At 42.6% G+C, this 15,221-nt stretch overlaps 1 protein-coding gene across 2 annotated transcripts; it reads right to left on the minus strand.

Moving 5' to 3' along the window:
- Positions 1-1,482: 1,482 nt before the first annotated feature.
- LOC132118472 (torsin-1A-like) lies at positions 1,483-12,483 on the minus strand. 2 transcript variants are annotated; one of them, XM_059528325.1, is made up of 5 exons: positions 12,270-12,483; positions 11,870-12,135; positions 11,545-11,720; positions 2,131-2,264; positions 1,483-1,894 (listed from the first exon to the last, which is right to left on the minus strand). In XM_059528325.1, exons 1-5 carry the CDS (start codon positions 12,388-12,390, stop codon positions 1,647-1,649), a joined length of 945 nt encoding a protein of 314 aa, XP_059384308.1. In that variant the 5' UTR covers positions 12,391-12,483; the 3' UTR covers positions 1,483-1,646. The 2 variants fall into 2 exon arrangements, with proteins under 2 accessions (XP_059384308.1, XP_059384307.1); XM_059528324.1 differs by lacking the exons at positions 11,545-11,720; positions 11,870-12,135; positions 12,270-12,483 and adding exons at positions 2,423-2,598; positions 3,058-3,323; positions 3,705-3,957.
- Positions 12,484-15,221: the final 2,738 nt, after the last annotated feature.

Here is a 15,221-nt window from a genome sequence, read left to right on the forward strand (position 1 = left end):
ATAAAGGGGATAATGTCACTGACAGCCATCAATGCGTCCTAGGGGCTATCCATATGTTTGTTGAGTTACTATTTAGTGCTGGCCTTGGTGCTTTGCATGCACTCTCCTCAGCTTGATAGCTTGGGTATATGTTTCCCCATAGCGACTGATAGAGGACACAGTTTGAAGTTCCCTCGGAAGGGAATGTCTCAGGTTAAGTATGTAACTATGGTTCCCTGAGAAGGACACTATCCTCTAGAATCCTCGCCATGCTTCGGATGAAAGCTTCAGATGAAGAAGCAGATGACACATTCTCCCTGTGCCCTTTTATACTGTGGTCGTGCCAGTAATGACTTCTTAGGCTGTCACAGGCCAATGTTATTGTCATGTTTAGGTGTATGCTTCATACATATTTACATATGTAACCTGAGACGTTTTTCAGGTAGCTTTGCAGGTTTCTTTAAGCATATTGGAGATTTTGCCACAATTCTTCTGGATTTAGTCTGTCTCAGTTTGGTCCGTTTCTTAATGTCATTCCAGACAGACTGATGATGATTAGATCAGATCTCTGTATGGAGCACTGACTGCTGTCAGACTCCTTGTGCGAGGAAAAATCTTACTGAATTATTATAATTAATGGCAGAATGAATGTTTGGAAATATAAATTGATATTCCTCTACCAACACAAAAGATTTAAGCCGTTTTAAGCTAGTGAAAATACTAGTGGCCTACAGCTCTAATCACCAACATGCAATGATGTATAGCAGTGACTTTGCATGCACAGACATTTTGTGTTTACGCACAAGGTACCTACCGAACCTGATTTCAAACAGGCTTCTTTGGCAGCATAGTTTAATGATCTACAACAAAAGACACACTGTAAAACCACATTGAACTTAAAATGATTGCGTTTTCTAGTTCTCGGCATACTTTGCATCAGAAAACAAGGAAAATAAATGTAGATATTAAGAATTATTTTGGGTGTTTTTACACAAGATTAACACAGAGGGACATACGTTAGTACTTAAATGTTGTGTTATGTTAGAATTTACAAAGGTTTCTGTTATGTTGGTTTTGTAGTGTTACCGTTGTGGTGAAGAAATAAAACACTATTTTATAAATTTGTCAATATGTTGGTCAGTTAGTTGTACATTCAGCACAAATGGATTTATCAGTATTATTTTACTTAGTCACAACAGTATTTCATAAAAGGGTTTAATGACACACCTATTGTTGACAGAAGTTCATCCATCTGAGTGATGTGTTCATAAAAGAAAAGGGATTAATATTATCAGAGGTTTATAGATTCACCAATATATATATATATATATATATATATATATATATATATATATATATATATATTCCTTTCTTTCTCGTTCTCTAAACTCTTTTATGGTATTTCATTACACTAACATGACTATGTCATTACAAAAAACACTAGAATGGTCTAAGTTACTTCCAAAATAATGTAAGAATAAAAAACGTGAGACTGGTCATAGGTCTAGATTAAAAGGTTTAATATAATAGTGCCTCCAACCCAGACTCCTATGTAACTCATCAAGACTGAAATATTAATAAGTTAATACAAAGGAGTGATAATTTCTGTGCAACTGTATGTTAAAAAGATAAACTGGATAAAAAGTGCTGCTAAAGTATTTCATCTATTAATTGTCATACAGCGCCAGCTTCTGTCTGACAGACTTGCAGCCTTTAGCAGAAAAGATTCTTTCTTTTTCAGGAAAGAAAGGCATTTCTCTGGCTACTTTATCTGCCAGCTCATAGTTTGGTTTGATTTTCAGATTGCCCATCTCAGCCATGACACACTGACGCACATGCTTCAGCATTAGAGGCAGGAAAGGAACATAGTGATCAATCAGATGCTCATCTATCATACTGGAGTGCAGAAATCCACCTGTGGAACAGACATACGCATTCAAAATGTAATTGTTTATTGTGGAGTGCATGCAGCCACATTTTTAGTTTTGGGCTAAATAAATAAATGTAGAAAATATAGGAATAAAATGATCAAATAATATATTACGAAATACAAGTCAATGGAACTTTTTGAAAGAAAATCAATTTTAGATTTTGAAATATGTTTACGAATATATATTTTCCTTAATACTTAAATGATCTTTCAATACACACTGTTCTTATCATTGAAAATGTTTCTAAAGATCTTAGTCTCCAGTTCCTTGCTGTTCATCCAAAGCTCTTCCCGACATATGCCTTCTCTCCAGAAATCCAGAGCCACTTCAGCAATCACATTCCCACCTGCATTACTATAAACAGAGAAACAGCTTATACTGTAATTAGTTGTGTCACTCGTTAGGGACAGTAGAGACATTTAATTAACACTGTGTTCGAATTTTGTAAAGCTAATATGTTGACTACTATTTGTGGGAATTTGAAAATCAAACTTACTATTTGAGGGCTTTACCTGAGAAAAATGAAGATCGCATTGCGGAATGACACTCCATCTACACTGAGTTTGTAGTCTAAGAAAGGTTTTATGACATCGATCAGCTGTGGTTGCATCTTGTCCATTTCATCAAATATGAACATGGAGCGGGGAAAACTTGAAACACTTTTATAAATCTCCCGCTTTAACTGTGCCTGAATGTACAGAACATGCAAATCACTGTTTGAGAAATTAATTATGTGTAACGCTCCCACAAAAAATATGGAAATTCACAGGTATTGTAATTATTTATTTACTGGTATTACTCCAATGTGTTATTTCATAATGGCGACATTCCCATGCACATTGCATATGTGCATATGTGTGATGCCAAATGTTTCATTGAAACCAATGAAGTAGCTACCCTCCACATAGAAAAAAAAGCATATGGCAAACAACTGAAAACCACACTAAAGTGGTACCCTAACATTTAAAAATGGCGCTGAGGGATCCCAACCAAGTTTCAATATGTGATAGGTTTGTATTGAGAATGTCCTAAGGACCATCTTAGTGTACATCTTAAAGAACTCGACCATGATAAAGAAGTATTTATTTGTCTAAATGTGATTACTTGAGTCTCAGGCCATGGATTAAAATACCATTTATTTACTTACTTTGTATAAGTCTGACTTTTCTTTGTGCGGAAAATGATGCTCAGATATATACGTGTGAACATGGTGGCTTTCTATCCCATTTTCATAAATGTTTTTCGCAATGATTTGAGCAACATGATTTTTCCCAACTCCTGTAGTCCCATGGAAAGAGAGGACCAGCGGTTTGTTTGGGTTGCTGTCAGTCATAAATGATGTCACAGCTTTCAGTACAACGTCAGACACAATAGGCTGCCCAAAGAGAGAGTCTCTTAAATCTTTCTCCAAACCTGAAGATGTGAAGATATGTGAAGTCAACAAATAGCCCTATCTAAATAAAACAGTAAGCACATTTTAATATTGAAGCATACCACACATAATACTACTACTTATAAAAAAACATAATCAACTGTAGCAAAATAAAATGTTATGAAAATACCTAATTGTTTTTAAGCAGACAAGTTAAAACAGCTCATGCAGGTTTACTGGTGTTAGCTGGACAAAATTGTCATGGAACAGAGAATAACGACCACGTGACACATTTTCAGAGGGTTTATGGCACTTTTACCACATAACAGATATTAAATAGTTGCGCTTGTTCGGAGGTTATTTAGTTCCACTAAACATCTGAGTGTTATATATGGTCAAACGATTCGATACGATTTACTCACGTTTAGGATCAAAAGCCAGCAAATCGTCCAAGTCAAAAAATGTGTAAAACACATAAGATGCGGCAGCCGCGAACACCTCCAGAACACCTGAAGATAATGTTATATTAGACACCAGCAATAAAACTATTAACAAATGGCACGCGTTCATTGTAAAAGTAAATCATCCAGGCAACTTTCAATCTAGGTTTCGTTTTTGAAAGGAGGGGAACTGAACTGATGAGTAAACAATCCGTGTATCATTCGTTCTTTCGTTTTTCTAGCCTAATTAAAACCAAAAATAAAAAAACTACTTTTTTTTATCTGTTTCCGACACCGCCGAAAGGTAGGGGCGTATCAAAAAGTAGGGGCGTGCCAAAAGGTTTCTCATTGGTGAAAGGAGCAGTAAAAAACATCTCGGTTACGTATGTAACCTTGGTTCCCTGAATAGGGAACGAGATGCTGCGGTGACGTCACCACGTACGGGAACACCTTCGGTGTGACGAATGTCTGAAGCCCTATACCATCCCGCCAATCTTATTGGCCAAATAGCGCGTGGCACCGCCCAGCATGCGTAAGCATATATATACCTGGTGCCGCGCGCCATTTACCTCAGATTTCATGACGAAGAAGAAGAAGAAAGCTATCAAGGTATGGCACGGCCAGAACCGCAGCATCTCGTTCCCTATTCAGGGAACCAAGGTTACATAAGTAACCGAGATGTTCCCTTTCATAGGTCACTTCGATGCTGCGGTGACGTCACCACGTATGGGAACGCTATACCATCACGCCTGACGTACCTGATAGCTTGGATCCAAGGAAGCATCTGCTCAAGCGGAGAGAACCCGGGAGCCAGGAGCCATCCTCACATCCAGACTGTAAGACCTGATAAAAGTGCTCGGTGAGGACCAGCCTGCCGCAGCACAGATATCATCCATAGAAGATCCACTGAAAAAGGCTTGAGAAGAAGCCACTGCTCTCGTGGAATGACCTTTTACTCCTAAGAGCGAAGCGAGCCCGCGCGCCTCATAGGCCAAGGAAATAGCCTCCACCAGCCAATGGGACATGCGCTGTTTCGTAACTGCATGGCCTTATTCTTATGTCCAAAACAGACAAACAGCTGGTCAGACTCACGCCATGGGGCAGTACGATCCACATAAGTCTTTAACGCTCTCACAGGGCAAAGACTTAGATCCCCAGACTCCGCCGCAGCAGGAGAAAAAGCCTCCAGGACCACCTGCTGAAAGCGAAAGGGATAGATGCGACCTACGGACATAATTAGGCCTTGGTCGCAACAACACTTCCACAGAGTCTGTGCTATAAAAGTCAGGATTTATCCGGAAAAAATTCCAAGGGCTCAAACAGATGCCCTGATAAACCATGCAACACAATGGAAAAACCCATGAAGGGACCCGCACGGGCGGAAAGGCCTCAGCCGTCGCGCACCCTGTATGAACGAGAAACAGTGGATGACGGCCCACTGAGGCACCATTTATATATTCGTGGTAAGCTGAATGGCTGCCACGTAAACCTTAGGGTAGCTGGTGTCACTCCATCCGAAAAACGTTCCTGAAGGAACTCCAGTACTGACGCCACTGGGCAGTAAACTGGATCCATAATATGAGTTTCACACCAGGCCGTAAACAGTCTCCACTTGAAAGCATATAAGCGTCTCGTAAAAGCTGCTCTATAATTCAGTATAGTCTCGGTAGTTTCAGCAGAAAGACCGGGACATATGAACTCACTCCGCTCAGAGGCCACGCCCACAGATTCCATAGATCTGGCCTCGGGTGCCAAATCAGTCCCTGTGCTTGTGATAATAAATCCTGTCTGAGGGGAATCTCCCATGGAGAGCCCGCTAACAGATTGATCAGATCCACAAACCACGGCTGTGTGTGTGCCACCGCGGAGCCACCAGCAGCAGCTGTTCCACCCTGTCCACCCGTATTCTGCATAATACCGCCGAAATCAGACAGATTGGGGGAAAACGCATACAAACTGGTCCTGGGTCAGTTGTGGGCTAATGCATCCAAGCCCAGGGGTGCTGGAGGGCATAGGGAGAACCAAAGCGGGTAATGCGTAGTTGTGTTTGACGCAAACAATTCCACTTCGCTTCCCCGAAAATCTGCCATAGGAGACTCACCGTTTGGGGGTGCAATCCCCACTCCGCTTGCTCCAGAGTCTGCCTGGATAGCAAATTCGTTCCAAAGTCCAACGTCCGGGGACATGAACAGCTCGGATCGATAGAATTTAGTTCTGAAAACAAAGAACATGTTTCGCCAGCCTGCACAGGGGGCGAGAGAATAATCCTCTCTGATGATTCAGGTATGACACAACCGCTGACACAACGAATCGTCCAATGCGGAGACAACGGGGTGAAACATTCCACACGTAAGCCCAGGCTGTTAAATGATTCAGCACAAGATCCCCATGAGAGTGTGCTTGAGTCTGCGATTGCGCTAAACACCAGCTAATCGCCTAAAATAGTTCAAACATGAACGCCCTGGGGCCGCAACGGGGCCAGAGATCCATCCATGCACTTTGAGAAGTACTGATACGCTTTGCTCTCTAAAGCGAATCTGAGGAACTTCCTGAGTGCAAGATTCAGATGGTGTAAATCCAGAATGGGTCGTAATCCGTCAGTGTTTTTTTTTTTTTTTTTACCACAAAATGACGGCTGTAAAAAACCCCGCCTCCATCTGAAAGGGGTGTACTTCCTCTATAGCCCCTTTGCTCAGCAGAGTTGACATCTCCTGTCGCAGCACCGCTATTTGGGTCGTCTGTGCAGGACCCTTGAATCGCCCCTCGAATTCTGAAAGCTGGATTGCGCAGAGTGTCTGAGGGAGCGTTTGGCATTACAGCTCAATCCAATGCTGCTCGAAGCACCGTTTGCAGCGAGGCAAACAATGTAGAATGTGGGGACTGCAGTGAGAGGGTTAGATGTGCATAGCAATCCAACAGCACTCTCTGGTGGAGGGCACAGTCCCTGGCAAGCATTAAGGAAAACGCATGCGTCAAACCCACTGCGTTTCGTTGTGTATAATCCTGAAGCGTATCCACGGCAGGATTTAATCCAACAAGATAAACATTGGGCCACGCTGCTAGCGAGAACGTGGCAGCTGTGTGAGCCGTCATACACTGGCCATCTTTGCCAGCCTCCGCGCCGTCCCTCAAACTCTGAAGGCTGAATTGTGCAGAGTGTCTGAGGGGGCGCGCGAATGAGAGCTCAGTTCAATGACGCTCGATGTGCCTTTGTTGCGAGACAGTCAATGTTAGAGAACATGAAGGAAAACGCATGCATCAAACTCGCTGCGTTTCGTTGTGTATAATCCTGAAGCGTATCCACGGCAGGATATAATCCAACAAGATAAACATCGAGCCACGCCGCTAGCGAGAACGCGGCGGCTGTGTGAACCGTCATACGCTGGCCATTTTTGCCAGCCTCTGCGCCCTCCCTCAAACTCTGAAGGCTGGATTGTGCAGAGTGTCTGAGGGGGCGCGCGAATGATAGCTCCGTTCAATGACGCTCGAGGTGCCTTTGCTGCGAGACAGTCAATGTTAGAGAACATGAAGGAAACGCATGCATCAAACTCGCTGCGTTTCGTTGTGTATAATCCTGAAGCGTATCCACGGCAGGATTTAATCCAACAAGATAAACATCGGGCCACGCCGCTAGCGAGAACGCGGCGGCTGTGTGAACCGTCATACGCTGGCCATCTTTGCCAGCCTCCGCGCCGTCCCTCAAACTCTGAAGGCTGGATTGTGCAGAGTGTCTGAGGGGGCGCGCGAATGATAGCTCCGTTCAATGACGCTCGAGGTGCCTTTGCTGCGAGACAGTCAATGTTAGAGAACATGAAGGAAACGCATGCATCAAACTCGCTGCGTTTCGTTGTGTATAATCCTGAAGCGTATCCACGGCAGGATTTAATCCAACAAGATAAACATCGGGCCACGCCGCTAGCGAGAACGCGGCGGCTGTGTGAACCATCATACGCTGGCCATCTTTGCCAGCCTCCGCGCCCTCCCTCAAACTCTGAAGGCTGAATTGTGCGGAGTGTCTGAGGGGGTGCTCAAATGATAGCTCAGTTAAATGACGCTCGAGGTGCCCTTGCCTGGAGACAGTCAAATGTTAGAGTGTGGAAACTGCAGTGAGAGGCTTAGATGTGCATTAGCAGTCCAACAGCGCTCTCTGGAGGCGGGCACAGTCCTAAGCAAACATGAAGGAAAAACGCATGCGTCACATTCGCTGCGTTTCGTTGTGTATAATCCTGAAGCGTATCCACGGCAGGATTTAATCCAACAAGATAAACATCGGGCCACGCCGCTAGTGAGAACGCGGCGGCTGTGTGAACCGTCATACGCTGGCCATATTTGCCAGCCTCCGCGCCGTCCCTCAAACTCTGAAGACTGGATTGTGCAGAGTGTCTGAGGGGGCGCGCGAATGATAGCTCAGTTCAATGATGCTCGAGGTGTCCTTGCTGCGAGACAGTCAAAGTTAGAGTATGGGGACTGCAGTGAGAGGGTAGATGTGCATTAGCAGTCTAACAGCACGCTCAGTGAAGGGCATAGTCCCTGGCATATTAACATGAAGAAAAGCGTGTGCGTCAAACTCGCTGCGTTTCGTTGTATATAATCCTGAAGCGTATCCACGGCAGGATTCAATCCAACAAGATAACATCGGGCCAAGCCGCTAGCGAAAACGCGGCGGCTGTGTGAGCCGTAATCCACCATTTGAAGAGCAAAACTGTTGATTAACGGGCTCGATTTGGGGAGAGCGAGCACATGGAACTCCAGTGCATCACTGTATTCATAGTCAAGCCGCACATATCGCCCCTAACCAACACCTCGTGCGGGGCCTCGGCGACCTCAGAAGCGAAACGGTGGGGGTTAGACGCGAGGCGACTTAAGAAATACACTCCAGAGCGCGGATACTTCCTATTGGCGTTAGTGCACAGGGGAAGTGTATGCATATTTTACTGTAGCCATAGGCTATCAAGGAGAGAACCTGTAGAGAGGCTGCAACGAACCTCTCATAAGTGCCTCCTCGTGATAACCCATCAGACGGCTCCTACCTTTCGTTGACTCATCGCGTCCGCGGAGAGGAGTATACTGCTCGTAGATGATCGCTGAGAACGCGAGATAATAGGGCACAGAAGATTCGCTTCGTACTGAAGGAATGAAATCTGAGGTAAATGGCGCGCGGCACCAGGTATATATATGCCTACGCATGCTGTGCGGTGCCACGCGCTATTTGGCCAATAAGATTGGCGGGATGGTATAGGGCTTCAGACATTCATCACACCGAAGGTGTTCCCATACGTGGTGACGTCACCGCAGCATCGAAGTGACCTATGAAAGGGAATCAGCAGTAAATATACATTTACGTAATTTCCTTAGACAAGGTGGCGGCGATAAGACGTGAGGTATTTATTAATCGTTTATACGTTTATCTATACTTTATATACCACAAATATGTAGGCTATATTAAGATATTAAGATTTGTTACAATACGATCATAATTTTTCCTTTGCGTTATATCTTGCAGCTTTAGTAATTAGTTTAATGTTGTTGACAGACATATGTGCAGTGAGACAAAACGATGACCGCATCGACGGCGAATCCTTCAGAGATGATAGTTTATATTTGCGTCCTTTTTGTACAATAGAGTACAGAATACATCCTGTAAGTATAATAATTATTACCACCTCTATTGCAACTGTACTATGATCAATTCACAATCTGAAGACGGTTAGACAAAATAAAAAAAACTCTAATTTAGAGTTTGTTTCTACCTTTCTGCCAGGTCTCCAACTAATGCAGAGTATATTAAAACTGCCAACACACTGGTTGTGAAGAACCCTTTCCAGAGAAATATAGAAAGAAATGACTGTGTAAGTTAAATTGTTTTTAAACCATTGATTTATCTCTATCAACATAATCACACACAATATTGTAGTAACAAGATGTTGTAATCTTTATTTGCTGGAAAATTACAATAAGTCAAGTTTGTGTTTTGAGCACATCTGACACATCCCTAAACCTGAAATGTAAAGCAGAACGTGCTCCACTTGCAGGTTATTGTAGAATATGTAAGCACACTGCCATATGCATAATTTATTTTTGCACTGTTAATCAATTTTACATTTTCATTTAGTGCAGGTTAATGTAAGGAAGATACTGTACTACAGATATTTAAATCCTTTTAGTATGTACTCCACTTCTTCACTACCTGACCATCATCTTAATGTTTATGCAGTTCAATGTTTTTTTATTATTTTTTATATCTAAAACACCTTGTTCAGTAAGTATTTAGATGTTTTTCATATCTGTCACGGTCTAAGCATGATCTGTTTCTGTTGTTCTGATGAAGGAAGCTTGTGTTGGGGAGGATTCAGTGTCTGTTGAGGCACATGTGAATGTGCTACAAAGTGAGATAGAAAACACATCCAAACACTTCGACCTTCAAAGACCACACGACAGGAACATTCTCCTGGAGACGCTAAGAAAGCACGGAAGGAATGTCTGTGGAGGATGTACTCAAAAAATACACATACTTAAGGACACCTGCTGGAGTGAGTAAAAAAAAAAAAAAACTCATCAACTGTAAAATATCTTGTTTCGAATCTTTTCAGGTAATATTTTATTCTTCTGTACCTTTTTAGCCCATCTGTTAAAAATTTAAAGCAATAGTTTTAGAAAACAATGTAAGATTCATCAGTGTATACAAGAACATGAAATGCATCGTATTGTGAACCTTATACATTAGCTTCTGATTGTTTCTGCAGTTCTGCTGTGTATGTAGCTACACTGTCTGGGCCAAAGAGGATGCAACAGAATCTGATGAATCTGAAAAGTGTTTTCTTTTTTTTTCTCATTATTATTATTATTGTTGTTGTTATTCTTTTTATTTATTTATTTTATGAAAGGGGGACCCGGCTACACCTTTCCTACCATACACCTGATGGATACTGACTGTAAAATGTCAATCATAGGAGGAGGGCTCAGTGTGGTGACAGAAGATGGAACAGATGTGTGTCAGTGCACCAGCCTTGATGAAGCCTTCATAACAGCCTTGTGGATGTATTCTGCTTTGAAGTCCAATGCCTGAAGTCCAGTGTCAAGTACCCACAGTCAGTGATGGTCTGGGGTGCCATGTCAGCTGCTGGTGTTGGTCCACTGTGTTTTATCAAGGGCAGGGTCAATGCAGCTAGCTATCAGGAGATTTTGGAGCAAAGCTTTATGGAGATGAAGATTTCGTTTTTCAGCACGACCTGGCACCTGCTCACAGTGCCAAAACCACTGGTAAATGGTTTACTGACCATGGTATTACTGTGCTCAATTGGCCTGCCAACGCTATCGAAGCATCCTGGGCCTCCATAACACCTCAGCAGTGCCACAGGCTGATTGCCTCCATGCCACGCCGCATTGAAGCAGTCAGCAAAAGGATTCCCGACCACGTATTGAGTGCATAACTGAACATAATTATTTGAAGGTTGACCTCCTTTGTATTAAAAACACTTTTCTTTTATTGGTTGGATGAAATATGCTAATTTTTTGAGATAGGAATTTTGGGTTTTCATGAGCTGTATGCCAAAATCATCAGTATTAAAACAATAAAAGACCTGAAATATTTCAGTTGGTGTGCAATGAATCTAAAATATATGAAAGTTTAATTTTTATCATTACATTATGGAAAATAATGAACTTTATCACAATATGCTAATTTTTTGAGAAGGACCTGTATATATATATATATATATATATATATATATATTAGTAACTGAATACACTGCACAGCAATATTTAACCATAGCCATTCAACATTGTTTCTAATAAGAACAAATCCAACAGTTTAGTGCATCACCTGAGAAAAATGAAGATTGCTTTGTTGAATGACACTCCATCTATATTGTCATTGTAGTCTAGAAAAGGTTTTATAGTGTCAATCAGCCGTGGATGCATCCCATCCATTTCATCAAATATGAACATGGAGCGGGGAAAATTTGATACATTTCCATGAATCCACTGCCTGAGTTGAAGCTACAGAATGAATTTATGAAATATTATGCATTTACAAACACTTTACACTCCAAATTCCTTTACTTTGAAGAGCCTAGTTTACCTAACATATTACTATTAATGTCAAAGACAATATTAAAGCAATCAAAGCATATACATCTATGACTTACTTCATACATCTGTGCCATCTCTTTATATGGAAAGTGATAACCGGATATAAAAGTGTGAACATGATTGCTCTTTAGTCCCAATTTATAAATGTTCCTTGCAATGATCTTGGTGATGTAATTTTTTCCCACTCCTGTCTGCCCATGGATAGACAGGACCAGCGGCTTGGGTGGATCTGTTTCTCTCATAAACCAAGATACAGCCTTCAGAACTGTATCCAAACCAATATGCTGCCCAAATAGAGACTTCTTTAAATCCTTCTCCAAATCTGACAACATGTTTGACTCTCGTTAGCAACACATATTCATATATTATTAAAAGAGTTAAAAGTTTCTATTATGTCCACAGTAAAAACAAAAAAGCAATATGTTTGTAATGGAAAATGATAAATTGTTTGCTTACCTGTTGATTTAAAAGAAAGCAAATCATCGTCCTTATTAAACATATCAAAAATATCCCAGAATCCAGCCTCTGTTGTAACAGGCAAAATAAAAAATAAAACAAAAAATGTTCCTGATTTCATTGCATTATTTTAGACACTTCCACCTGTGAAGAAAATGTGGCACAGACCAAGATAAATTCATAAGGCTTTTACAGTCTTACAGTTTTACAGTCACACCTCAATACGTCAGGACAGGGCGAGGAGATCATGAAGCTTGTTCTTCCACATTCTCCTGACATGCATTTTTTGTGTAATGTCTCAGGTTACACATGTAACCATGGTTCCCTGAGAATAGGGATCTACTCTGCGTCCTCTAGAGGGTGCTATCGGAACGCTGTCAGCGTGACAGTTTTGGTCTGAGGAGACACGGCATGATGCCTAAGCATGGCACAGAGACGCAGCGTCTCATTCCCTATTCTCAGGGAACCATGGTTACATCAGCCAGAGGCAGTTAGCGAGGCTCAAAGAAAGAGCCTGCAAACTCATGTCAGCACCCATGATGAAGCTGTAGAACATTGTTATCCGGTGATTATGTGATTTGCTCTGATTGTATTCACCTGTTGCCACATCAAAGGACTCGTCACTCGTGAAAAGGAGGTGCTTGAGATGTAGCAGCGGCTGTGAGGTGGGTGACTTGTGGGGTTACGTTTGGCTGTCTCTCGGGGACAATAGGTCCTCCGGAGATGAAGATAGTCAGTTAGTTAGACTCCGGTGTGTGTGAGTGAGTTGAGCTAGGAGGGAGGGGTTAACTATTAGAGTCACCATCACCTCGCGGGATTGTTTGTTTGGCGTTTTTGCCCGACTGTCACGCTAACTTAAGGAGATGAATGAGGCTATAATTGGACTTGAGTGTTTCCCCCGCTTCTGAAGGTATATGGACTAGAAGTAACGGTGAACTTCATCCCCGTCTCCGATTGGAATGATTTCCCCCTGACGGTCTGTCGTGACTGCTCTCTACCCCATGGCTGGGTCCTGTAAACCGGGGGAGAGGGAAGTGTTTTAATTTAATCCTGTGTGTATGAGAGAATGAATGGTGAGAGTGTGTGAAGGGCGATCGGTATAAGGAAGGGGAGTCGGGGAGTATAGGGACGGAGTAACACGTCTTAATTATGTGTGTAGTGTAGGTTGACGTGAGGTTTCCAATAGGGGGCACCATTGTATTAATCCATTGCATTTGAAGATTCACTGTGTGTGGATGAATTGACGTGGGGATTGCGTGTCATCCCGTGCCTTTTTCCTCTGTCCCCATACTCGCACCTGTGCCTTTATTTTAGAAGCTTTATAATTGTATTAAAAGAAGTGCTTTCTGTGGTACAATGATTGTGGAGTCTTATTTTTGACGGACATAGACTTAAATAAGGTTCATTACACTGGTGGCAGCGGTGGGATTACTGAAATCTGGTTGAACTATTTTGTAGTCTTTTGTCCGTCAAAATGTCAGAGCCACAATTAGAAGGGGCGAGTGGTTCTAATATTGTGCCTATAATAGATGTGGAAACTTCCAGGCAGTTAAATGCCGCGCCTCGCCCCGTCTTTATGCCTGAAACGTTTACGGGAACTGGGCGTGAGTGGTCGGATTGGGCTGACCAATTTGAAATGGCTGCGGGAATTAACGGGTGGGACGATGAATTAAAATTAAAATTTATGTCCTTGTTGTTGTCAGGTCGTGCGCGTGATATTTATTGCGGTTTACCTGAGGAGGCTCGACCGAATTTTACTCTGTTGAAGGCAGCAATGGGTAAATGCTTAGAGCCGTGTGAAAGTAGTGATTGGAATTGGGTGAGTTTTTCCTCCCGTAAGAGACAGCCAACTGAAACTGTGCGCGAGTTTGGTAATGCTTTGAGACGTTTAATCTTCAAAGCGTATCCTTCTGTAGATAGTACAACTAGAGATTTACTGGCCCGAGACCATTTTATTGCACACGTAGGTAGTGCTGATACACGTATTCATCTGTGCAGTGTTAAGCCAGCCACTTTGGAGGGGGCAATTAATTTGGCGTCAGAATTGGAATTAATAAGGGATCTGGAACGAAGTGTTACTCCCCCAAATGCGAAAGTTTGTGGTGTGGTAAATGAGAATGTGGGAGCAGCAAAAGAGGCACAAATTCAAGTTTTAGTAACTATGGTGGAAGGGCTTCGCCAAGAAGTTAAAACTTTGCAGACTACTGTTAAGATGTTACAAGATTGGACCTTGAATACATCTAGATCAGTCCAGCAATTAGATCCCGTTAATAGGCGTGATACTCGGACTTCAAAAATTGATAGTGCTAGAATGGATATGCAGAACCATGACAGAAGTGAGCAGAACCATGACAGAAGTGAGGCTTGTTGGGAGTGTGGGTGTACTCGTCATTTTAAAAGGGATTGTCCATATGTGTCGGGAAATGGGAGGGGGCGGGCACGGTAGACCAGGTGCCCGCCCCTGTTTGTTCTGTGCCTAGGTTGGGGGAGATGGGTCAGTCTCGGCCGGGAAGAGTTGGGGTCTATATGTTTGGTAAGGTGGGGGGTGTGGAGACCCGTTTGTTGGTAGATACTGGAGCACAAGTGTAAATTGTACCGAAGCAGTTTTGGTGGGAGGCCACTGGGGGAGTAGGTGAGTTGGTGGAGTACAAGGGCAGCTTGTCAGTGGCAAATGGGGAGAAGATGGAAGTGGTAGGCCAATGGACAACTACTTGTCAATTTGATTCTTTGGCTGTAGTATCTGATTTCTTTAGTGGCCTACATTAACCCCGGAGAAGTGTTATTAGGTAGTGATTTTTTAGTCAAATTCGGTGCAAAATTGGATTTGGATGAACTATGCTGCTATCTCATGGAAAAAAAAATTAAGGTGCAATTGCAAGCTGATTTTCAAGTTCCTCCCCTGCCTGTGGTAGTTCGGGGAGATACAAGGATACCCCCACGCAGTGAAGTATT

This window comes from Carassius carassius, chromosome 37 (genome assembly GCF_963082965.1).
Source record: "Carassius carassius chromosome 37, fCarCar2.1, whole genome shotgun sequence".
Lineage (NCBI taxonomy): Eukaryota > Metazoa > Chordata > Actinopteri > Cypriniformes > Cyprinidae > Carassius > Carassius carassius.